The sequence below is a fragment of the Sardina pilchardus genome, chromosome 15 (assembly GCF_963854185.1).
Source record: "Sardina pilchardus chromosome 15, fSarPil1.1, whole genome shotgun sequence".
Lineage (NCBI taxonomy): Eukaryota > Metazoa > Chordata > Actinopteri > Clupeiformes > Clupeidae > Sardina > Sardina pilchardus.
In genome coordinates this window covers 31,606,798-31,632,883 of record NC_085008.1, presented here as the reverse complement: position 1 = coordinate 31,632,883, position 26,086 = coordinate 31,606,798, and the positions used below count along the sequence as shown (strand labels likewise).

Here is a 26,086-nt window from a genome sequence, read left to right as displayed (position 1 = left end):
CTTATTTCAAGTGGAAATAAAGGGTCCAAAATAAACAGAGACGTTTCTGAATACAAGAGAAAGACATTTGTTCAGAGGTTCACTTTGCGCTTGCCACGAGAGAGAGAGAGAGACAGTTTTCTTTTCATGGATCAGAGATATGTTGGCAGCTGTAAGGAAGAGGGAGGGTGCACTCACTTAGTCTTCCAGTCCTCGTTGGTCTGGGAGCGTTTCTTACGTGCTGCTCTCTGCTTCTCCTCCAGCCGCTTCTTCTCCTCACTTGCCAAGTCTGTGTCACGGGGCAAATGGATGGTTTAGCATTTAACTCGCAAAAACTTGTAAAAATACACTTTGAGCTCTTTAGAGAAAAGCGGCGTGACTGGAAACAGCGTAGCCAACAGCAAGGATGATATTTCACAATTTGAACACGAGAGGTTCTCAGCCAACACCACTTGTAATATAACCTTGTATTAATTTTCAAGAAAGTGGAAAAGCCAAAACAAATCAAATGTTAATATCAAGTTAAGTGCAGAATAAACCAGCAAAAGCCAACCGATGTCTCCATTTTCCATGGCCCGAATGTCTGGTCTCAGTCTGCAGTCGGTCTTGGGGATTACTTCCTCAATCTCCTTATCCAGCTCGTTCAGCTGCATGGCAAACATGGTGAAGCTGTACATCTGCAGAGACAGAAGGAGAGAACGGGTCAGAAAAGGAAAAGGACAGATATGTGTACCTGAATATAACATGCACTACATAACCAGAAAAAAAAACATGCCATTCATAGCCTTTTATCAAATAAATTTCCGCTCTCTGCAAAGATACCTCTATGCCTGTTTAATCAACCTCATGATGGATTTGATAGCCAGCAGGTTATCATTTCCATTTGTCAGTCAAATATATTAGGAAGAAAAAGTAGACAGCGCAGGTTACTTTTAATCAGTGGAACTGGATGGATTGGATAAGCTATGTGATTCAATGGTCCTCCAGGCGCTAAAGAGCTGAACCTAACAAGCTTACATCACTTTGTAAGTATTTTTACCAGAGTGTGTGCCTGCTGTGATAGCAGCCCAATTAATCCACCAGCCGAGCACATTTTATGCTTTATAATTCATATTTTTACCAATGTGTCTACCCTCTGTGAAGGGAGCAGACGATACTTTCCTTGCTTTATACTTTTTACCAGTGCGTGTGCCCTCCGTGATAGAAGCCCAATTAGTCTACCAGAACAGCAGCACGACCCCTCTCTCCCCATTCAATTCAAACCAAATTGGACACAGTCCCAAATACTCCCCTTTCCTTTCTGGCATGTGCCTGCCTAAAGGACACAGCTTATACTGTGGTGGGTGGTCTACGTGGAGAGTGACCTCTGACTGACCTGTGTGGAGTTGGGTGGCCGGGGCGCTATCCTCCACAGTAGCTGGCTGCCCGGGATCGCCGCCACAGTGTCACTCTCAGGTAACGGACTGGCATCCGACTCGCCGCCTGCACTCTGGGACCGAGGGGAAAGTGTCGGGATGAGAAGATAAAGGTCACTCTGATGCAAATTGCCTTTCCTTGCTTTATTCACCAACTTCCCTCACAGTTGACCAATGCAGGACGATATCATCTCATGCCACTGACCACAATACAGTAAATCATTCAAATGACTAACGAGGGATGACTGGTTCTTAGGCAGTTTCATGATTTGGTAAAAGTAGCCAGATGTATTTTTTATTACAGCAATCACCATCACAATTTAAACATGGACACAAGAACGCACCTGACAGGTTAAAACCACCATACATATCAAATATCAAGGAAACACAAAACCAGGTAAATCCAGGAGAGTGCTTATGGTTTCAGTGCAACAAACCGATTTACTGCTCTTCTCCTCCGCCGCCGCCTTCTTGTCATTAGTCTTATGGGCTTCAAATGTTGCAGGGTCCACTGTGTACAAGCACTCTGTCCACTTGCCATACAGCATGCACAGCTTCTTTTTACTGAATTCAAAATAAGGACATAGTTGTGAAAAACAAGTGGCAACTATGAACCAAAAATGTGATAAAATGAGCAAATACTAAAGTCTAGCCCAAACCGGTTGAGATGGTGGGTGATATATGGGAAGTTGTGGGAGGTCATGTGCTACACTAGACAGTTTCTACACACATTTCCAAACTCAGTCAGGCTGTCATGAGGTACCTTTTGTCAAGGATGTAGCCTTCAACTTTGTGCAACTCTTTGCCAAAGAGCCCACAAGGTTTGAAATTTAGATGGCATTTCTCCCCAGTTCTGTGAAAAACATGGCAAACCTTCAACTGATAGATTTTGCAAGCAACTGATTTTCAGCGATTTACAACATAGCTCGGAGAGATAATCAAGTAAATAAAAACAAAATCTGACTGAGAATCTCTATTAAATATTTTATCCTATGTTCTGTTTTATGTATTCAATATTTTACGTTGCAGCCTACCATTTGGTATAAAATATACTCTAGGCCCACAACCCCCAGAAGAAAAAGCAATCAAACAGCATAAAGCTGATGTCAAAAACACCATTAAATGAAGATGTTGGCTAGTGTTCCACTCACTGATGGTTGATTATCTCCATATTACCATACTGCTCGATCCACAGTTGACCAACAATGATGTTGTGTACACAACATGTTGGATTAGTCCAGGTGTAAGCTTCATTATGTCTGGCAGGAAGCACAGGGTTGTGTGTTGGATTACAGACTCAAGTTACTTTTGAAGACACTTACAGTTAGTACAACATAAAAGGCAACTGGTCAAAGTGTTCTGAACAACAAATATTTTAAAACTGTATTTGTGCTTTTATCCTTCACCTTCACTGTTTCTGATTTTACAACTGATATTTACCTCTGCCAAGGATGTTATGTTTTCATGGGGGCTTGTCTGTCTGTCTGTCTGTCTGTCTGTCTGTTTGTTTGTTTGTTCCAGGATAACTCAAAAAGTAATGGATGGATTTTCGATGAAATTTTCAGGGAAGGTCTTAAATGACCCAAGGATGAAACGACTTTGGGAGTGATCTGTAATACTGTCTGGATCCAGGAGGCGGTTATGTTTTCGCTTGGCGGACATCTGCACTCTCTGAGTGCTTTTCTAGTTATGAGCTTCATTCCTTTTTCCACATTATTTCTAGTTTGATGATTTCTTTGTCTATCCTTGCATTAATCATTATCAGTGAGTGATATAAATAAATATTTATAGGACTCTTACTTGGGAAGCTCTAGGGTGATGATGCCTTTGGGCTCAGCCTCCACACTCTTTCCCCAGAACTTGAGCTTGGGGTAGATGGATCCGTGGAACACAAAGTCTTTCTGGAGCCCCTCAGCATGGAAGGCACTCACTGGAGGGTGATGGCTCACCTGCTCAGACATGAGTCTGAAGCCCAGGTCCTCTCTGGGAGGAGGGGGAGAGAGGCACACAGTTACAAAGAGTGTGTGTGTGTGTGTGTGTGTATAGAAATTAATTTATTAGGATAGCCTCTTGAGATGTGCCATCTTGATTTCAAGAGGGTCAAGGAGTATCCAAAACATTACAACAAACAATACACACATACAGAAATAACAACGACATACATACAGACACAAGACCACAAAGAAAAGAAAAGAAAAAAAACAACGACAGCAAATATATGTGTGTGTATAGTATGTGTGTGTATATGTGTGTGTGTGTGTGTGTGTGTGTGTGTGTGTGTGAGAGAGAGAGTGTGAGTGAGTAAGAGAAAGGAAGAGCGAAAAAGAGGAAGAATGGGAAGAGAGAAAGAAGTATAGGACGGAGACTTCAGGCCAGACAAAGAGCCAGGAGAAGGATAAAAGAAAATAGTCGGTAAACCGGGGGGAACCAAGGACACTGGCCAAAGGAAAATCCAATATCCGACGAAATGAATGGAAATCTGCTAATCACACGCCAGCAGCTCTTACCTGACAAGCTCGTAGGTCTCCCCCAGCAAGGGGTTGAATGGCTTCCCCGTCCTCTCCCACTGAGAAGCGACTGCAGACACAGCAAACGCGGCCACACACTGCGAAACACCAGGGGTCAGAGCAGGACATCACAACACTACGCCGATGGCTCTTTAGAAGCCACTTCCACACAATGCCGGCCAATTCTGACTAAGCAGAGAATAAGATCAGCTTTTGGAAAATGGGAGGCGAAAGAGATTGCCACTGGCTGAATGCTTTCATAAAAGCAATGTGAGCACGTCTAGACAAGCACTCATTCAACACCCAGTGACTTTCTTCTTATCTTCTCTTTATAAGCATTCCTGAGTCGATTTGAGAACAATAACCAAGCCCCTCACTGGGGCCTGCATGTGAATAATAGAGTGGAAAATCAATGCGCAGATTAAGGTGAAGGAGCCTTGGGAGTGTCCTGTCCTCACCCTCATTCTCTCGATGGAGTTTGTGGAGGTGTTGGCCTGGTGGATGAGGTAAGTGTGCTCCATGTACTCAGACAGCCTCTGAAGGAAGCTGAGGGGTTCGTTGAAGATGACGGGCATGGTGATCTTAGACAGCTCCTTAAGGTGGCAGAGAGGGGGAGATGGACAGTTAGAGAGAGAGAGAGAGAGAGAGAGAGAGAGAGAGAGAGAGAGAGAGAGAGAGAGAGAAACTTCCAAAAACATTCCCACAAACATCTGACTGTAACAACCATAACTACATGCAATGCTACGGATATGGGTAGACTGACTGACTGAATCATTCAACTACACCTGCTACCCTCATTTAGACGAGAAGTATGCAAACTCAAAGGAATCTCACCATTCCAATGCATTTCCGAAGAATGCTCCAGATGCTGAAGTCATTTCTGGAGAACATGGGTGCTGGCAAAGTCGACCTGGAGAACACACACACACACACGCACACACAGACACACGCATACACACGCATACACAGACACACAGACACACACACACACACACACACAGAATAATGAAATCAATTTTCAGCAGGTTCCCAAAGGGGCCTTAAGAGATGATATAGAAGGCATTTGCTACACTCCCGTTTAGCACGCTAATTGCTGAATGTGAGTAGTTACTGGGGTTCACTGTAACACTCTCTTAAGCGTCCCCAGCTGTCTAGACTGGATTTGCTATCAGACAGGTAATGGATGCTTTATCTCTTATTCAGATGAACCACGCCTCTCAGATCTTGTTCAGGGAAGTGGCCTAAGGGATCCTGCTCTTTTAGCCAAGGGCAATCTCCTGTGTGTACTTGCAGTGGTGTCAGGGAAGGGGGAAAGGTCACCAGCTAGACGGTTAGTCAGGATGGACTGAAGTTCATTTTCAACGGTGCAACAATTGCTCCAACTTACACCATGTCACAGAGTTGTAGAAAAACGACCATTTGAAGCCCCTTAAGCATACGCCACATTCTAAGGGATGGGGCTAGTAGACAAAGGAAGAGACTCAAAGAGACAGAATTAAAGCTCAGATCAAAGAGCTGCCAAGAACTCTTGCCACCTACTATCAGGAACATTTACATTTCAGAATTCACAGATAATTGTAGCTGGGTGCACATCTAACTCAATACGATATTTTAAGTGATCCATTAAAATTCACTATAAGAAAACCTTTGTTGTGTTAAACCACACAGCTCAGCCTTGCACATGCTCAGACTGGTACCCACGAACAACAGCACCTCAGATCAGCACCAGCACTAACTCTCAGATCAGCACCAGCACTAACTCTTAAGGCATCGTGACGGAGGTTTACCAACATACAGTACATACTGCACAGCTTCGGACCAGCTCGCTACCGTTACATGAGCATGTTTCCATCCATATGCAAATTTATGCAAACATCAACCAGATTCCATCAACCAATGCCATATTATACCCTATACACATCTGAAGTTAGCGTGAATTCAAAGCATGTACAGTCCACTCTGTTTATGCTGAAACAGTTAGAGTAGAGAAAATACTGGTTGTATAATACAGTATCTCTTTATGAAATGCATTTAAGTGTAATCATGGATTAAGCCTCGTCCTAGGCTAAAACCATTCTTCAATGGAAAGTGCTTAATCCATGCACTGCAAACCGGCCCCTTATGTGTGAAGCCTTTGATTCCAAGACCCCACCTCCGACCCCCCTTCATATTTCACAGTTAAAGTTGAGCTCTGTTTACACAGGAATGCCATTCATAGTTTACACATAGAGGAAAAATCCAGGCAAAAGTTCAGCAACATTCAACAACATCTACCTATAAGAGAAATGGTCATGAAGCCAGACAAATAGTTTTCATGAAACTGCTCCAGCCATCAATCACTCAGCAACGGACACTAAGCACATCAGTCAACACAGGGTGCTTTCGCAGTTCAAATTACAGCGTTACATGGCCAGCTCATCAATCTTTTAAGTGCGCCATTTCATTGTGAGACCCTCCATTGCCTGATCCAACCTAAATTATTCACTCGCATGATTTGACGAGCAACAACAATGCTGCCAGCGGTGCAGTCGCTGTTTTTTTCAGCAGGGTCAGACTTAAACTGTGGGTAGGAAAAAGATCAATTAGACTTGTGAATAATGCACTGTATGTTTAACCTGGGCAAGGCAGATAAAATAAAAGAGGCCTAGTGTCAACTCAAAAAATGCAGCTGGTGATTAAACAGGCTACTAAAGTTGGATTACCAATGGACATCACATTCAACTGACAGCAAAAGCATGGTTTTCTACAGTATGTACTGTATAGTGACTGTCTATGAGTAAGTTGGTGAATGTGTGTGCTGCATGCATTACTGTGACGCACTTTACAGTACCTATGTTTCCTCACGCCATTGGGCCTTGCCTCCTCGTCCTCCTCATCGCCGCGGCGATCCTCCTGCGACATCCTGGTGACCGGGCGGCTGCGCGTGCTGCGGAAGAGCTCGGAGCTTTCGTCCTCCTCCTGGCTGTCGATCTCGTCCTCGTCGACAGAGTGGCTGGCCAGCGTCTCGAAGCCGCTCAGCGAGCGCTCGGACTCGGAGTCTGGTGGAGGAGAGAGAGGCGAGGGGCACGTGTTTAGAGGGATGGGGTGTTGCTGGCTGCATCCAACACCTTCGGAAACCTGAGTGGCGTATCGCGTGGCATTTAAAGGGCGCTCACACCAATGTGCTCTTCAGGTTTACAAAGTCGCAAGTGCAAACTCCTAGTTAATGCTGTTATGGAATGTCAAGCTATAGCAAACATCTGTATTACTGTATAAGGCTGGTCAATTGGTACTGCATGAAGATTTAAGCTTCGCCATCTGACAAAGGAAACAGCCTTGTCAATATCTGACATTACTATTGTGCTGACCAAATAGTGGAAAATAATGACAAAATGTCCACAAAGTATACTCAATTCATCTCCTTCAAAAAAGGACACATACTGTAGCAATGTATTTGATCTCTACACAATGGTTACTAATTAATTCATGGCTGGTGCGTTTGTTAACACGATTCTCATCTCATTTTCTCTGATGATGTGAATATGATCTCTGTGCACTCAGAGCCCTTCATCATGATCATCGCCGCCCTCCCATCGCCTGCGCGTTCCTCTCACCAGAGAGAGCGTCGTAGAACTCGTCCTCGCTGAGGGCGCTGCGCTGTGACGAGCCCTTGACCACGGACTGCTCCAGCTCATGGTGCTCGGTGGCCAGAGTCTGCAGAGCCTCCGACAGGATCTTGTTCTTCTCCACTTCCTGTTCCAGCTTCTGGCTCCGCGCCTAGCACAAGTGAGCACAAGTGAGCACAGCTACACAACGACGTGTACAGAGATGCAAACGGTAAACCAATGGGATTTATGAAACTGATAAGAAACTAAATTAAAAATGGAACGAGCAGAGGAGAGGTTTTAACATGCAATTAAGACAGTGGAAGTCAAAGAGCAAATGGTTTAACAATTACTCAAAAACAAACTAGACTAGAGAGAATAGAACAGGTAGTTACTGTAGTAAGCTAGTACTTAAAGTAATCATCTAAGCAACCATTCATTGCCAATCTGGTGCATAGTATTCTTAGAGTTGAGTAGTATTCTTGATTTAAACAGTGATTAAATCTACCTGCAATTCTGAAAATGATTGCTTGTTTTCTGAAAATGATTGCTTGTCATACACTAACACATGAAAGCAGAATACACACACTCACACACACACTCACACACTCACACACTCACACACTCACACACTCACACACTCACACACTCACACACACACACACACACACACACACACACACACACACACACACACACACACACACACACACACAAATAAGACTGAGGAAAGTCTTAAAGCCGGTGCATCAGGTGTCCACCAAGTCACACAATACCCTGGTGATTGGACAAGATCATGTAACAGCATTCAATGGGAACTTAACCACATACACAAACCCACCAAACCATCAGCCCCTCGTATGTCTGTGAAAAAGCCACAGCGACATGACCAAGCACTTCTACCCTATTCATCACACACCCCCTGTCTACAGTATGTACAAAGATCCTCCGCTTTAACCCTCTCTGGTATGTATGTGGGTTATATCTGCCTGTAGGTAACGTTCTGTTCAGGATTGTTGATCAGGTTTATACAACTGAAGAAACATCCACAAATGTTGTGTATCAGGTGATAAACAAAAGTTATTTTCAAACAAATCAACAAAAAAAGCTGTGAGTGTTCCCTCACACAGTCAGATGAGATAACACATACCCCTTCCTGTTTGGAGAACAGATTGACACACTGACGCAGGGAGGAACACGTGTCATTGGAAAGCTCACACACGTCCCGCACTTTCTGCACCATGCCAGCAGGAAGCCCTGGAGAAAACAAAAACATCCCCGCCAGGCCAGGGTTCAGCCTTTTCATTTCCTGAAGATGTCACCAGAGCATCACACCAATGACATCCGGCAGGTTATTATTAAAAGATAAACCATCACTTAGTACAATATTGTTGATGCTTATTTGCTTCAATTGTGCCGAGTGAATGCAGTTCATTATGGGGCTTGTTTGGGCACTCATGCGTTCATGAACCAGAAGGAAAGATCATTTTACTGACTTACTCATAGGGAATATACACACACACACATAAAATGCAAACCCCAAACCTGTGCCACAGAATCCTTTCTAACTATGAACTTTAAATAATAATTATTATTATATTGTGTCCATTACCAGACCTATTCATTTCTATGAGTTCACACAAATATCTCAATTCTGCAATTATCTAGCTAGCAATCCTGATGCTTACAGTAAGTGGTGGTGATCAGTGCAGTAGAAAATGAGTTGTCTAATGAAAAGTAAGTGTCCAGAGAATAAAAGGGCACCTCCATCTCAGTACAACTGTGCTTAAATAATAAGTGGCACTGCACGCTGTGATAAAGCTTTGCAAGTACAGTAGTGTGAGTAGATAATTGGAGATCTGCAATTTTCAGGTGAAATATCTCTAACCTTGCAATGAGAAAAAGGGAGATAAAATTGTCAAGCAGAATTAAGTAAAATTTTCTTTATCTTCATCGAACATTTATCATCTTCAAGTCATCGCTGTTTCTTTTTATTATTGTCCAGTTTGAATAGTTGCTACCAATTCAAATGACAGAATCCATGATCATAAATATTACCTCTACTTGATAATCAAACACATGACTTCTTAGCCTACACATCCCCATGCAATTCTTCATTTCATACAAAGTCTCTTTCAGTGGTACTCATTGAACTGCATGCTGCTGGAGGGCCTCACGTAATTGTGTTCATGACATGTTGTAATGTTTCAATTTTGAGGAAACTTTTGATTACAAGATTACAGCTACTGTAAATCCACAAATTGTGGCCTTTATTTGGAGGAGGCTTGTATTCGAGGCAGGCCGTAAAAGGCTACTCTTAAAGTGGGCCAACACTGTTCTGTAACTGGCATACCAGAGGCTATCAAAAGCAGAATTTCCTTTTAGACTGATTATATCTATATCGTTTCGGTCAATCTTTTGATTTTTGAAAAGATTTTGCCCTGATGAAGACCTAGCGAAGACAGAAACATGTTGGCATTTTTAATGATCATTCAAGATTAAGCCCATGAATGAAAGCTTTTTAAACTTTTTTGGAAGAGTGCCTTGGTCTATTCATCTATTAACACTGAAAAGAATTTGACATTTTCAGGACACTGAATATACATAACACAGTGACAGTGACATACACATGATTTGTGTACATAAACACATCATGTTCAAGCTTTGTCCTAAATTTAGAATAACCAAGCAAATACGTGTCACCAAATATTATTGCTAAATCAACAGAACATCCTATAGGTTAGTATAACAGCGTGGTGGAAGACTAGTTGTATAAAAGTGGAAAAAGTCCACAAGCTGTCAAAATATATGAACTGACACTAATGGTGTTTTCGATTTTCTTTCACAGCTAGACAATTATGAACTGTCAGGGGTTGCCTCAAGGCATGGGGAGCACCAGCTACTTGGGTGGAAACTTCAATCACTTTATCACCTGACAGACAAAATCCTGAAAACCTATTCATGTTACCGTGACAGGCTGAGGTGTCATAAATATGTTTTTTAACAAACACAATTTCTCCCATACAGAAAATCTGACTGATAGTACCCTGGAGCTACTCTTTCTATGTTATTGTTGTGTTTATATATTGATAAGCAGAGGAAAGCAGTAAAATCAAAATTCTTTCTCAAAAGAAGATCATACAGATTGTATCATACAGGGATACAAATCTTCAAACTTACACTTTACATTTTCTCCTTCCCCAAGATAAATATCCTGCATTTTTTGCAGTCTAACTGTAAATTATTTGTCATTTAGTAAATATAAACTGCTGCTCAAGTCAAATTGTATTTCCAAAACAGATTGAGTAAAATAATGGATTGAGCTCCAATAGCTATTCAAGAAACTACAGTCCCAAAACATATGTAGGAATGTCCCCTCCATCTTCCTACATCTGCATGCTGCAGAGATATCTCTTGATATTTTATGCATTTTTACTGGAGTTAGGTATATTTTTTGGATGAATTTGAAATTAGCTTCCTTAATTTTATTATTTGTGAATGGGAAATGAATTCTTTTACAGATATCTAACCATACATTATCTTCAAACGTTCTACCCATATCCTTCTCCCATATTTTCTTTAACAATAGGAAAGATGATTGACCTCTTGTCAAAATCGTATAAAATTCACTTATCTTTCCTTTTATTGTGTTTGAGGATAACAGCGCCTCCTCCAGTTCAGATAACTCAAGCCTTAATTTGTTTTCCTTAAAGAGAAACTATGCAGGATTGGCGATTTCATCTTAAGTTTCGTTTTTTGTTTTTCATTTTTGCTCGTTTTATGCTTGCATATTTCTCTGCAGAGCTTCCCCGACAACTTTAGCGTGTATATTTATACATATATAGGCTATATATAAATATATAAATTGCAAGCGTGGTTCTTCTTGTTCTTTATGCGTCTCAGCCTTCCAGATGTAAACAGGGAACGATCGTCTCCTGAACAAACTGCAAGGTTGTAATAGCGGATAGGGACACTGGGGGCGGGAGGAAATATGACTGTTTTCGATAAAACTGGTCAGTCAAGCAAAACAACGATTTCTAAGCGATTTTATGAACATGAAAAAGTTGCATAGGGTCTCTTTAATGAGGGAGATTGTCACGCTTCGGAGCTGTACATATTTAAAAAAGTATTTATTGGAGATGTCATATTGTGATCGTAAGTCAATGAATGATTTTAACTGCAAGTTCTGATTTAATAAATCGTTGAAGTATGTTATATCTGAATTTATCAATTGACCTGTATTGACCGAAGCAATTTGAATATTAAAGTCTGGATTTTGGAAGATTGGGGAGTGTATAGAGGTACAAGAGATAAAGTTTAAAGACTTTCTTAAAGAGTTTCTTTCTACAGTCTTTCCAGATTTGTAAAGTATTGATTACAGAGAAACATTTGCCCATGTTTTTTATCTTTTCAAAGTGGTTTACAAATAAGAGGGAGATGAGAGGCAATGGTTCGAATGGTTTGGCTTCCAACTGAACCCACATGGATTCATGTCTCTCCATTAACCATGAAATCAGATTCCTTATTTGTGCTACCCAAAAATAATATTGGAAGTTGGGCAAGCCCAGACTCGGGCTTCATTAGAGTCAATAAACTAATCCGAGGTTTCTTATTTTTCCCAAATGAATCTAGAGATACAGCTATTAATTGATTTGAAAAACTCTATAGATAATGAGCATGGAAGCATCTGGAAAAGAAAAAAAAATCTTGGGAGAACGTTCATTTTAATTACATTTATTCTGCCCAGGAGTGATAATGGCAGACAGGTCCATTTTAATAATTCCAATTTAACCTTAGCTGAAAGGGGAATGTAATTTTCTTTAACTAAATTATCTCAATCTGGAGTGATGAATATACCCAAGTACTTGAAGCCTTTTGGTGTGGAGTTAACTGGAAGATAACAATTCTTCAGATGGTGTTGTATGTAGAAAGAGGGCATTGGATTTATAGAAATTGATCTTGTATCCTGAATAGCTACTAAATTCTTTAATCGTATCTAGGAGGTAAGGAATATAATGATCAAGATCAGTGATATATAAGAGAATATCGTCAGCATATACAGTAAGGACATTTTATGTTCATAAGCATCAGACTTAAAACCTTGGATATTAGTGTTTTCTCTAACACATGCAGCTATAGCAAAAAGTAAAGGTGACAAAGGGCACCCCTGCCTGGTCCCTCTGGTTAAAATAAATTTTAAGCAGTAGCCATTTGTTATCACTGCAGCTTTAGGGCTGTTAGAAATGCCCTTAATCCAATCGATTTTACTTTCTCCAGAACAGAAAAGAGAAAGCTCACTCAACCCTGTCAAAAGCCTTCTCTGTGTTTAAAGATAACAGAAGAGAAGGCTCCTTCTGCTTGTTGTTGATGCAGTTTATTATATTCAGGGTTCTCCTTATGTTATCTGCTGCACATCTCCCCTTTATATTTGTGTACATCTTGAATTTCCCCTTGGGGATCAATAAAGTATCTATCTATCTATCTATCTATCTATCACCTGACTGGTCTGGATTAATTAGTTTAGGCAGGATTGACTCCAGCCTTCTAGCTAAAAGTTTGGTGATAATCTTATAGTCGTGGTCCAAGAGACTGATGGGCCTATATGATGAGCACTGCAGAGGGTCTTTGCCACCTTTAAGTAATTCTTAAGTAATGTGAGCCAAGTTTATTGTCTGAGGGAGAATTTTTTCCTTACAAAAGTTATTCACCATTGCCATAAAAATAGGACGGATCTCAGGCCAAAACTCTTTATAAAAGTCTACTGTGAAACCGTCTGGTCCTGGGCTTTTATTTAACGGCATTGAATCAGTTGTAGCCAGTATTTCAGCTTCTGTGAATGGTAAATTTAAGGAGTATTGGTCTGAAGCAGAGACTTCAGGTAGCTTAATTTTGCTGAGGTAATCCTCCAGTTTTTCCTGAGAGTGTCCCCCTTGTGATTTATAAAGATTATTATAGAAATTAAAAAAAGGTTTGGTTGATCTCTCCAGGATGATAAGTTGTTTTATTATCGCTAAAGTATATACCTTTTATAGTCTTTTCAGCTTGCTCCTTCTTTATTTGATGGGCTAGTGATTTGCCTGATTTGTTTCCAAGTTAATAATCTTTTTGTTTGATAAAGTAAAATTTTTTAATAATATCATCTGATATCATAGGGCTTAATTTTGCTTTAGCAATGACTAATAGTTTCCAATTGTCCCCAGTCGATGCTTTTTTATGAAGGTTTTCCCTGAGTTACCCTTAGAAGTCCTCTTAGAGTGGCTTTTACTGCCTCCCAAATGATACTGGGCTCTAAGGAGGGATCATTGTTTTCTTTCATATAATTTAATACACACACACGTATAAGTGATTTAAGCTCATTATATATATATATATATATTTTTTTTTTAAAGTATATTTTTTGGGCTTTTATGCCTTTAATGATAGGACAGTTGAGAGAGACAGGAAGTGAGTGGGAGAGAGCGTTGGGGTGGGATCCGGAAAGGACCACGGGGCGGGAATCGAACCCGCGTCGCCGGCGTGCGGTGCAGGTGCCCCAGCCAGTTACGCCACGGCTGGGGCCGCAAGCTCGTTATCTTTAAGAAGAGAGGAATTAAATCTCCCTCGCCTAGAGATAAACCTTTTTTGAACACATTGGATCTTTAGGTGGATTCTAGAATGGTCCGAGAGGATTATTGGGTTTATACTACACTTGGATATCATGTAAATACAATCGGAGGGAACAAAAAAATAATCTAACCGAGAATAGGAGTTATGAACATTTAAAAAAAAAGTATAATCTCTGACACCAGGGTTTAAAAATCAAACTTTCTGAACTCAAGTCAGGGTGAGCGGCTGTGCTATTTAAAGCTTGGCTTTTGTCCAAGTTTAATTCACACTTCTGGTAAACTAACAGAATGAATCCAATTATTTGTATCTCTGCAAATCTCTTTGACTGCTGTCATATTGCCAATGACAGATTTCAAATGAAACGGCCTCCTCCTCTTTGTAATTACCAAAAATCAGGTCCATCTGCTCATTGATTTGAATAGGGTAACGAGAGTGTAATCCAGGCGAAAGCCAAACATTCACAAAAACCTACTTGAACATTGTAAAACTGATGTGATGGCTTAAGGCAATACTGTACGTGACCGTGCATATTTCACACAATGAATCACATAAATTCATGATTAGAACATTCAGGGCAGATGAATGACGACAACATAAATACTGCCTTTTTCTGCCTGCAGAAAGTGCACGCTGTGCCTTGCCATATTACCTGGAATTTCCTAAGTTTCCACATCAGGTAAACAGCTCTCATCACTGCCTGTCACCACCTTCTAAAGTACATTTTTGGTGCCCACAACTGAACTGTCTAAACAGTCTAATAATAATGTCAACCGATGACAACTTTAAATGGAATCAAAAGTTAAGTGCTAATGAAATATAACATTTGATAAAAAGATGTCAACAAATAACAAGCTAACGCAAGGCAGTACCGGTAATTCTTCTTGACTTATAAATACACTCAAACTATTTGTACAGCTAGGTTATGGCAGATTTTATACTTTGGCAGGCATAGGAAAGTGGATGACATGATAAAGAAAAACATTAAAAGGTGACCAAAACAAAAGTGCCTTTCAGTATGGTTCAGAGAAGAACTGGTACTCTAAAATACTGTTTCTGTTGTTTCTGAAAGTTTCTCCTACTGATGCATATAACTGCAATCTGGATTACACCAACAGGAATACCTGATCAATTGCTCCTACCATGTTTTTGCATGGTACTCTCACTTTTCCCTCAACCTTCCCATAAATGCATATACATGCATAAGAAAGGGGCATCTTGCCTGACAGCTCTTCAGTGGGAAAACGCATTTTCACTCACATGCCATCTGTTTGTACATATGCTGCCATGTTTTAAGGCACAAATAAAACATGCCACAGACGGCACTAATATCTTAGTACATCAGCCTCTCAGTATGCAGTATCAACCTGAGGCTACCAACTCAACACATACACTGCCGCTCAAAAGTTTGAGGTTACATTTCCATTCCACTATATTACAGACGGAATATCAGTTAAGATCAGTTGCATTGTATTTATTTTAGTCAGGGCAGCAGGCTTCAGATTACATTATGTACTTACATAATTGCAAAAGTGTTCTCCAATATTTTCTCAGTTAACCTTTTCAAATGATATCAGATTAGTAAACAGTGTGCCTTTAGAACACTGGATAGGTGGTTGCTGATAATGGGCATCTGTATACTTATGCATTATATACAGTATATAAATATTTCACTCTACACCAGATTGTATGTGCATGTCTCATTTGTTGAGTAAAAAGGGAAGAAAAGCCTGAGTGGAGCCTTATAAGTGAAGGTTTGAGTGAAAGTGGTGACAGTGTAACTACATTTAAGCTTTTGCTAACCACAAATATGGTTTTCTTTAGGTAATAAGCCAAAAAGCCATTGCCTATACTGTAGGCAACGGAAAGTCAACAATAGTGGATAGTGGTCTGTCTTACTTTCTGCCAGTCCGTTGTCTTTCACCATAGAAAGAAAGGATAACACCTCTGTCTCCAGCCTCTTATGGTATGTCTCAGCTTTCTGTGAAGAGTGAGAAACAGAGGAAAGTGGGAGTGAATGAGTGAGTGAGTGAGTGAGTGAGTGAGTGAGTGAGTGAGTGAGTGAGTGAGTTACGGAGAGAGCGAGGGAAAGAGAGAGAAAAAGAGAGTGTGTGAAAGAAATAGAGACTGATAGACTCTATCTTTCTTTTTTAATGAGGATGTGTCACAAATCTGGGACACACACACACACACACACACACACACACACACACATACACTGACACATTTTAATTTAACTATTTTCAGTAACCTCAGTCAGTCAGCCAGCTGCTGAGAATGCTATGACAGGCTGTCAATCAAAGCCTCACAACAACAAGCATTAGCCCACACAGCAGATCACCAACAGGCAGCAAAGCTGACAAAGCCAAGCGGGGCCTTGACAAAAATCTTTGGGTCGGTGGAGGCTAACTAATCCCCTTGGGCTCCGTAATCCCAAAATCAAAGGCCAGCATGATAAAAATGAGCAATCAGACCGCTTTTCAGGAATGATTGGGACTATACAGATGTCCTGGTGAGAATTACAGCTGTATCTCCACTGGGCTGTGATACAGCTAAAAGACATGCACTCCTCAAATCCTCAGACCACCCCCAGCAAAATATCAGATCGAGCCATGCACCGCTCCACTGCCATTTACAATCAGAGAGAGAGACAGAGAGAGACAGAGAAACCCACAACAATGACTATCTTAAAAGGAAATCCACACCACGATGCAACTTAGAATCTCAATATGGCATTTCTTTGTCTCTTTCGCCAGTCCGCGGGAGGGGGGTCTGACATTTAGCAGCTTTCCCTAGACTGGCCGAGGTGACAGACAAAAGACATGGGAGAGTGGGAGAGTGATAAACAGAGGGAAAGGGGCTGAAAAGAGTGGAAAAGTCTAATCGCTCACCTGCAGCGAGTCGGTGAGCTCGCTCAGGGACATGACCTCGGCCTCCTCCTCCTCCTCACTGGCCTGCTCCTGGGAGTGGTAGTGTGTGCTGAAGGCCGAATGCTCCTCCAGAGCGTCTAGCCATCGCTGAGGAACACACACACACACACACACACACACACACACACACACACACACACACACACACACACACACACACACACACACACACACACACACACACACACACACACACACACACACACACACACACACACACACACACACACACACACACACACACACACACACACAATCAGCAGCTGCTCTCCCTCCACGTGGTTGAGTGTGAAGTTCGAGGGGGAGATGTTTGCTCTGAGACGGTCAGCATGGGACAACTTCATAAATCTCTGTGCCAGTATGAGGAGCCGCCTGATCCCAGACGACTCTTCAGATGCGTGAAGAGTTTGTAGACAGACAAGCACACACACACACACACACACACACACACACACACACACACACACACACACACACACACACAGACAAGCACACACACACACACACACACACACACACACACACACACACACACACACACACACACACACAGACAAGCACACACACACACACACACACACACACACACACACACACACACACACACACACACACACACACAGACAAGCACACACATACACACACAGACAAGCACACACAGACAGACAGACAGACAGACACACAGACACACACACACACAGCCTGCCCATGGTAATTCCACTCATTACATCTGATGGACATCATGAGACCCATGTGAGTGTCCTTTCTGAAAGCTCCTCCAGCAGTGCTGATCACATTTTCTCACATCATAGTAAGTAGCCACTACTCCAGCAGTGTGCATGTTTGTGTATCTGTGTGTGTCTGTGTGTACATGAGCTTGTGTGGAGAATCAAATCAACACCATTCTAATGGGAGGACAGTCAACATTTTAAACACAAACAGGTACAAAATTCCTCTCTTGAAATGTACAGTGATCTTTCAACTACTATGTGCTAAAAAACACAACTCTTATAGTGTATGTACCATGATATGTGAAGGTAACGGCAATAGGCATTAAACGCTAGCTCACTTTTCTGGTTGCTTCTGGGTCTTGCTTTGGCAGCACTTTGAAATGATGGAGACTGTCATCAAAACACTTCACCGTGAAATAGCAGTTATCCTTGGCTTTGATCTACAGGAGAAGAACATATCACACATACATTGGAAAAGATTCACTGCATTCAATTCATTTAATTTTTATACAATACTTTACAGATTTCCAAAAATTTACTCATCCCATGCCAAAGATTACTTTAGCTGGCAAAATCTAGCCAATTTACAGGACCAAATTCTCTTTCCTCTGGATAGAAATTGGTAGTGCAATTATAGCTGCTAAATAATGATATGAACGGATGATTTTGCACATTTATGTTCAATCCCAGTTCAATATAAGGAAACCGTCTTCAGTACAGAAACCACCTTTTAACCACCCTACTGTCTGGAGACAATTCTCAACAAGTTTGATATCCTCTCACCAGTTTTCTAAAATGCATTGAGTAAAGCAATGTATTAATCAATGTACTAACCAAAATATCCTACTACAGCTGTTGTACATCACTTCAACAGCATGCTGTTTGGAATTAAATTGTCGAATTAGTGCCACAACAAAACAAAGCTACATAAGACCAACAACAAAATTAAATAAACCTACCATGCAATTGGCTTGTGTTAAGGGCTTGCAGCCTTGCCTATTGCTTGAGGTTTCCGCATCTGACCTTGACAGAGGTAAAACTTTGAGTGAATGTTCAAACTAATACATAGGGATACACATATAACACACAGCTACATATTGCAAAAGCATGAAATAAGTCTTATATATCAAATCTTGCTGAGGATAAATCCAGGATCAGTATTTGTCCAATAAAAACCATGATGAGGTAGGATTTATCCACCCAACAGATCATGAGCAGGTAAGGTGAAAGAAACATGCACATTTGCATACAGTATTAAATGTTAAAACACATTGCCCACATTAGGCCACTGAATGTATGAAACTAATTTAGACAAAGCTATTAATTGTGCTTTAATGAGCAAGCGAGTAAGCAAAAACTGAAGCATTAAAATGGAATTGAACGTGGTTTCCAGTTCACAAAAGCCTGGCAGATCCAACAAAAAATACAATACATACTGTTTGGGGTACCATGACAACACTCCATCCTGAAGAACGGCCCAATATGCACGCCACCCAAAGAAACGGGAGCTCTGCACCAACCAGAGGAATAGAGAAGGGGATATTGGGAGTGGTTTGGTCATTAGTACATCAAACAGCTTCAAACAGTTAGAGTGTGTCAATTATTCAATTAGCTTTCAATCATTATCATTTCAATTTCAAATGAGTATTGCATACTAGTCTGAGAAAAATGGAAGGAGAGCTGTTTTACGCTACTAAACGAAATCTATGAAAAATGCATTAATAAAAAAATGTTTGGAACAAAATCTTTGAGCTCTGTTTCATATGTGGTACGTTTTTTTTTTTTGCAATATGTGCCAAAAGTAAAGCAGGCAGTAGGTAAGACACTTACCTTTAAAAGAGGCCCTTCAAACATTTGAACATGTCGGGTCATGCCCTGACAGATGAGAGGAGTAAAGAAGGTTAATTCATATTTTGCCACTTTTTGCCACAATGATACTGTTGATGAATCACTGATTGAAATATTATCTGCAAAATGAACGCCTAGTCGCCTACATGATACAAGCAAACATGAACCTCGCTATAATGGAATTGATCTCATTGCAATTTTAGCCGAGGTATGACAGAAGAGGCAACACAATTGCATCCAGATTTTTCAATACAGCACAGAAATACTGACTTTTTTCATATTGCCCTCCAAGACCTGCCTCATCTCTTGATCACTGACGAGGTCAAACACGGTTTGATCTGTCAGAAACAAAGAAACAACAACAACAACATAAATTCAGCTTTTCTTTTTTTTTTTTGAAATCTGAAATGTGTGGATGACGTTAGCCTAGCTAATACCAGACCAATTGATCTGGAATGATTAATTTACTTCTGCTTTCCAAGGGGCATAACCAGCAGGGAAAATAAGCTTAAATTGGAACATTACATACATTCCTACTGAATCTTGTCAGAAGTAGAGCAAACACATCTTTCTAGTAAACTAAGTTGTAGTTGTTTACTCATTTCCAAAGAAAATATACTGTAAGTCTGTGATTTAATACTAACGCCATCAGCGCAGACATTGGTTGTGTTCAACAGCGCTCTTAACCTTTCTGTCATTATATAAAGCCTGTCCCATGCCAGATGGACTGTCAGTGATTTTGGAAATCACTGTGAATTGAAGAATTGCCAGAAGGATCTCAAGAGCTCAAATGCACTTGTAGGTGTGTATGGGCTTACCCAGGTTCATTCATGCTATAGCAATGATAATTATTCTCAACCACAATGGGTGTCGCACCAAGACAAGCCGGTTTTCCATACATGGATTACGCCTTGTCCTAAGATGAAACTGGCAGTAGATCTCTATTGCATGCTCTTTGTCTGTTCAGGATAAGGCTTCATCTATGTACAGGAAACCAGCCCATAATATTCTAACCTGTCAGTGAAATACATTTACAAATACATTTTAATGTACTACACTACTATCATGTGTCCAAGGTATCAAACTATGTCCTTCAGTGAATTATACAAATCTAGATTTTAGCTCAAACAAAAAATGGATGTACATTTCAGAATAGAACCTGATGTTTACCATTTTTGTTCTTGATGTTGGGGTTGGCTCCGCTCTGCAAGAGTCTCAGGGCACACTGCTTTTGCCCCCGGTAAGCCGCACAGTGCAGAGGCGTGTTCCCAAGCAAGTCTGTGCAATTAATGTCGGGTGGCTTCTTCCTATTCAACTGAAACAACAGACCTTGGCTTCATAGCATGCCATAGTGAAGAAATGTCAGAGGAGAAAGGCTGCTCACATGGGAGTTTTGGTCTGACCGTATATTACAGGAGTGTGGAATGTGTGGTGACATGCGAAAAACATGCCTCTCATAGCAGACATCATTAATAGGTATATTGACAGGTTCATGGACTCAGGAGAGACTGAAGGGACTAGTCTGATATACCTACTCCAAGAGAATAGCTGCTCTTAAACGCCCTTTCCAGACTAATGGGTGCGACAACAAGGGGTTAACCCACACATTAGCCTTAACCTAGAGTGAATGCTCTGCAGCAAGACTGTTGCCATGGTGAGAGACTTAAGAGCAGTGCATACTATGGGATATGAAAACCATGAACTAATGCCACCAACATTTCAGAAAAAGAGTGTACAGTGTGTTCAGTCAACCAGTGAGATTAGCTTGGAGGTAAACATTCACACTGTATGCGCATTCACATGTTTTTAAATGCTACACATGCCTTTGAGGCTGTAATAAGAAACCACACTAAGTGGTTATATCACCAAATTATATAAAGGAAACCTAATGTGTGTATGTGTGACAATTAATGGTGTGGTCAACAGTGTAGTTTATTTCCTGATAGCTCTATACTGGTTATGCCAGCCTAATAGTGCTGGAGGAAATTAGCAAAAAAAAAAACAACTTTTGTGAATATAGTTTCATGAGGGAGTGTCTGAGGACAAAAGAGAGAGAGAGAGCAGGGAGTGCGATAGGTGTAGGTTGTTCACTACACAGCATGTGACCTCACCAGTTGGGTTAGCTTAGACACGGCCCCTTCTCTCGCCGACTCCAAGAGCTGCTCTTCCAGTTTTCTCTCCTCGGTCCTCTCAGCAGCTGTCAGTTTTAAAAAAACAAACAAAAAAACATATCAGGGTGAGTTCATCTTCCGACTGGGAAGTGACACCACTTAAAAAAACAAACAAACAACAGTAACAATGCTTATCTATCCTATAGATTATCACAAATGTCACAGACAGCAATGTACATAACGGCTCAAAAAATTAAATATGGTGGACTGATCAAAACATGTGCATAATTGGAGCCAACGTAGAGCCATACAGACATAGAGGTGCAATTAACTGACGTAAAATGTTCTCAGAAGCAGTGGCAAGCAAGTCATTACATGTATCACTAACACCGTGTGTAGGCGTTCAATTATATTTCGCAAATCTCTGTGAATGCAGCTTCAGTGACAAACAGACCAACCCATACAGTGAGACAGCTACAGTATGCTCTCTTGAAATTATTCTAAGTCACGCAAATCAATAGCAGCCTCAGGATAGTGTGGGATGACAGAGCCTAGCCCTCGAATGAATAGAAACATAAGCAAATTAATAAATAAAACAATAGCAATTCAAATTAAGTTCACCTTGTAGATGTACTGTGTATACTTCACCAGTCTTCTTGATACTAACCTATGATGATTTGCAAACTGAGTTGATTTCAGCTCTACCTAACTCTTTTTTTATGCTACTTTAGAGAGGGCATAGCTCCAAATAGACATGCTTACTGCATGATCTAGAATTAGATTCAACGTCTAAACATATGCCTTCTTTACCTTCCAACATGCTTTTGATCTCCTCATTCTGGGTGACATCTTTGGGAATCTGAGCAGTCCCATTGATAGTAGTCGCACAAGCGTTGAACTTCAACAGTAACATCACCACCTCCTATAAAGACAAGCATACACCTATTAGTAAACAACCTTTTCTATTCAAGAGACAAAGATAGGTAGGTAGGTAGGTACAGTAGGTAGATAGATAGATAGATAGATAGATCATTATTTATCAACTAAAATGTTTGTTGATGCCTAACTACCTTCCTTCCTGTAAAGGCGGCTTTGTGAAGAGGAGTGTCTCCAACATTGTTGGGCAAATTTACTTCAGCTCCCGCCTGCATGAACCAATAATAAAAAAAACCCCATCATTACAACCACAACACCCATAGCCACCAAATAAAAGTGTACCCAACTATGGGCATCAGATGAATGCACGCACCTTCAACAGCTCCTCCACCACATCTTTGTGTCCAAAGTAGCAGGCCAGGTGGAGAGGTGTCCAGCCCAGGTTTGACTTGCTCTTCCCTAGAAGCAATACCCGTTGGACATTAAAAACATTGAGAACTTAAATACAAGAAGTCAATAAGGCAACACTTTCTTAGAGTCAGGCATACAGTACAGTATAAGCTCTTACAATATGTGAATGCTTGATCTTGTCCTTTTGCTATTATGGTGTTTGCAAGACTGTTTGTGTTTTTAATACTAATGGAATGTAAATGCAATGTAACATTTTAAAACATGCAATGTTGAAATGATTCAGATTTTACTACAGGACCCCAGGGAGACTAGCGACCCTTTGTGGGGAAGCTAATGGGGATCCTAATAAAGAATAAAGAATGACAAGCAAATGGTGACAATGGTGATCATACTGACATCAAAATGTGACATTTATCGAGAACTTATAACGACAAGACTCACAAGACACATCGGATAAGTGTCATGCTGTTGATTTCATAAGATTATATGATATGATCATATGATACAAAACCCTAAATATCTCATGACTCAAGACAGTTTCCCAATCACTGGATGACAAAGCATTCAAGCATTCCAGGGAGCAAAAATTGGCAGCATATTGAGTGATCAAAAATACAATAAGACCTTTGCAGTTGATGTCAAGCTTGGTCTCCTCTTTGATCTTGGACATGAGGAGTCTCTGGATGCCTTGCAGGTTCCCATTCCTGGCATCTCGGAGGAACTGCTCTTCTGGGTCCAACTCCTCCATCGCTCTTCGCAGACACAAATGAACACACGCATCAGTAAACAATAACCACCATGACAAGCAATTACGATAATAAAAGTCATAAGACACACAACAGAAGTCATGCCCACTTTAGCTGCCAATATGACTTGAGTCACATGAATTTATTTTTTGTTGTTTTGGTATAACATACTAGTATATCTACAAACTGACAGTCAGAGCAGACCATCTTGTCTTCAGTAAGCAGTTGGAGAAGCCCTGATTCCCTCCTGTCTGTATTGCCACAGAATTTTTGTAGCAATATGCAAGGTGATTGCTTTTATTTGTTAATCTTTTTTCTATTGTCATTTACTAAAGCACACAGGACAAGCAGCAGACATGATACAGAATGACAAGGGGACGAGGTTCTGCAGGACTCTACACATACTGTAATACATACTGGGATGCTAACAGGAAATGCATGTGGACATTAACACAAAGAGCAAGTACAAAAAAATCTAAATTTGAGCATTAATCACAGAACTAACATGGACCATAGACCTTCTATACTCTTTCATTGAAGATACTGAATTTGGGAACTACACACAACTACTGTAGTACACTCATAACTACCCCAGTATGTTATAATATGAACAACATTCTGCTCTTCGAGTTAGACAAAATAGCTTTGAATTGCTGGACGGAAAAAAACCTGATGATCTGATAAAAAAAAAAGACAAATTGGGCAGCTATCATTGTATCTCACAACAAATGCTGTTACAAGTCTTTGAGCTATTTGACCAGGGGGGACACTTCTCTGAATATATGAGGGGAAATGACATTTAGATATCTGTGATGAAGACAAGCTTTGATGTGTTGCTAATATATCCTAAATGAGGAACCTCGTGTCAGAGCTCAGTAAACACAGAGCTGGCTTTGTGTGGTCTCATGAATTCTGACTGGAATGCCAATGGCTGTCTTCCAAGAAGAACCTGGTATGAAGTTGATTACGTAGGGTCTGTTAAATGTTATGTTGATGTTGATGCACTTGTTCAGTCAGTTCAAACACTGTGAAAAATCTTTACAATTAAAAAATGGAGTGTATCTCAAAAAATGCTTATGATCTGAATTGTGGTACAAAGGATAAACTGAAAAAGGCACACACATCCAAGTAGTCTAAACTTAGGATGCTGAAAGTTACAGCAATAACTTTTTTTCTTGTTATTTCAAAGGATAAAGATGCCTCTGATTGACATCTAGATCTACAAGTGATTCTGCTTTTTTAATAATTCTTTGTCTTGACTTCACAGTACATCTTCTCTCTATTCCCACCAAATGAAAAATATTGCTTTTTCAAATTCATCCGAGCCCTGAAGTTCATGAGAACAGCCTTTGTCAACAGGTTTGCCCTGTTCTGCTTCACAGCTTAAATCAAAACATGGCTCAGCGGTTGTCAAAGTTATGTTATTGTGTGTTTGTATAAAAAAAGCTTACTAAATACTCCTACCCAACAAGGGGGAAAGTCTAAGTCATTAGGAGACAGATGGTGCAGCCAGGCAACTAGTTTGTTTCAAAGGTTTCCAAAGACACATGGACACATAATTAAAATATTTTGATCTCTGTGCACACAGTCTGTGTCATGCATCAGTTGAATTACTGATTACTTTATGCTTTCCCTCCATCCCCACCACCAAGGGAAACAAACAAACAGAGGCTAACATTGTAAGTCTAAATGAACAGTTCCTCTGAGGTGAACTGACAGTGAGCACTCAATCTTTATTGGGCTATGATGACCTTACAAATAGCCTAAAGGTCAGATAGTACCACACAAACAAAATACCAAACACATACAGCCTATAGCCTACTGTACATAGGCTACAACAGTCCTAAAGAGAGGGGGGGGGGGGGGGGGGTAGTAACATCTTGTGACTACTTTCAGCAGCCAAGTGCTTTCAGGAAGTTGTGAAAATATTCATAATAAACACCTCTCACATGATTAATTTTCTCTCAGAAAGAGAAACTGATTGTATAACCCAATCCGCGTCCATAAACAAGAGAGATAACTCTATTGGCAACACACATCCAATTTCACAACCGTATAAGATTTCATTCAACAGGCTAACATCCATTCCAGTTCTCTCATCATCTTTGGCTTAAGGCTGGTTACAGCATGAAGTAGTCCAAATGCAACCCTTGACAATAGGCAAAGTTGATTCACTGACATTTAGGGTGTCAGAATAAGTTAAGAAATGTTACTTTTACATGACCCAACACACACACACACACACACACACACACACACACACACACACACAATTAAACCTGATAAGCAGGCCTACGCCCTACGCCTAATCAATGAAGACATCACAATTTTGAAAGCATAGCCTA

At 40.6% G+C, this 26,086-nt stretch overlaps 1 protein-coding gene across 4 annotated transcripts in view; it reads right to left on the bottom strand.

The window, feature by feature from the left end:
- The window catches only part of osbpl1a (oxysterol binding protein-like 1A), a 30,415-nt gene that overhangs the window by 3,241 nt on the left and 1,088 nt on the right, over positions 1 to 26,086 (bottom strand). For all 4 annotated transcript variants that reach the window (XM_062555724.1, XM_062555725.1, XM_062555721.1 and 1 more), the window contains 26 exons: positions 23,620 to 23,747; positions 22,958 to 23,043; positions 22,779 to 22,853; positions 22,519 to 22,630; positions 21,709 to 21,794; positions 20,768 to 20,912; positions 19,868 to 19,935; positions 19,580 to 19,624; positions 19,186 to 19,259; positions 18,709 to 18,772; positions 18,088 to 18,189; positions 16,980 to 17,105; positions 15,988 to 16,069; positions 8,636 to 8,742; positions 7,495 to 7,657; positions 6,732 to 6,939; positions 4,736 to 4,811; positions 4,360 to 4,494; positions 3,902 to 3,999; positions 3,195 to 3,377; positions 2,546 to 2,653; positions 2,158 to 2,247; positions 1,832 to 1,958; positions 1,355 to 1,468; positions 533 to 656; positions 178 to 268 (listed from right to left, as the gene is read on the bottom strand). In XM_062555724.1, the coding sequence (XP_062411708.1) occupies positions 178 to 268; positions 533 to 656; positions 1,355 to 1,468; positions 1,832 to 1,958; positions 2,158 to 2,247; positions 2,546 to 2,653; positions 3,195 to 3,377; positions 3,902 to 3,999; positions 4,360 to 4,494; positions 4,736 to 4,811; positions 6,732 to 6,939; positions 7,495 to 7,657; positions 8,636 to 8,742; positions 15,988 to 16,069; positions 16,980 to 17,105; positions 18,088 to 18,189; positions 18,709 to 18,772; positions 19,186 to 19,259; positions 19,580 to 19,624; positions 19,868 to 19,935; positions 20,768 to 20,912; positions 21,709 to 21,794; positions 22,519 to 22,630; positions 22,779 to 22,853; positions 22,958 to 23,043; positions 23,620 to 23,743 (2,813 nt within the window). In that variant the 5' untranslated portion in view covers positions 23,744 to 23,747. The remainder of the gene's footprint in view (positions 1 to 177; positions 269 to 532; positions 657 to 1,354; positions 1,469 to 1,831; positions 1,959 to 2,157; positions 2,248 to 2,545; positions 2,654 to 3,194; positions 3,378 to 3,901; positions 4,000 to 4,359; positions 4,495 to 4,735; positions 4,812 to 6,731; positions 6,940 to 7,494; positions 7,658 to 8,635; positions 8,743 to 15,987; positions 16,070 to 16,979; positions 17,106 to 18,087; positions 18,190 to 18,708; positions 18,773 to 19,185; positions 19,260 to 19,579; positions 19,625 to 19,867; positions 19,936 to 20,767; positions 20,913 to 21,708; positions 21,795 to 22,518; positions 22,631 to 22,778; positions 22,854 to 22,957; positions 23,044 to 23,619; positions 23,748 to 26,086) is intronic.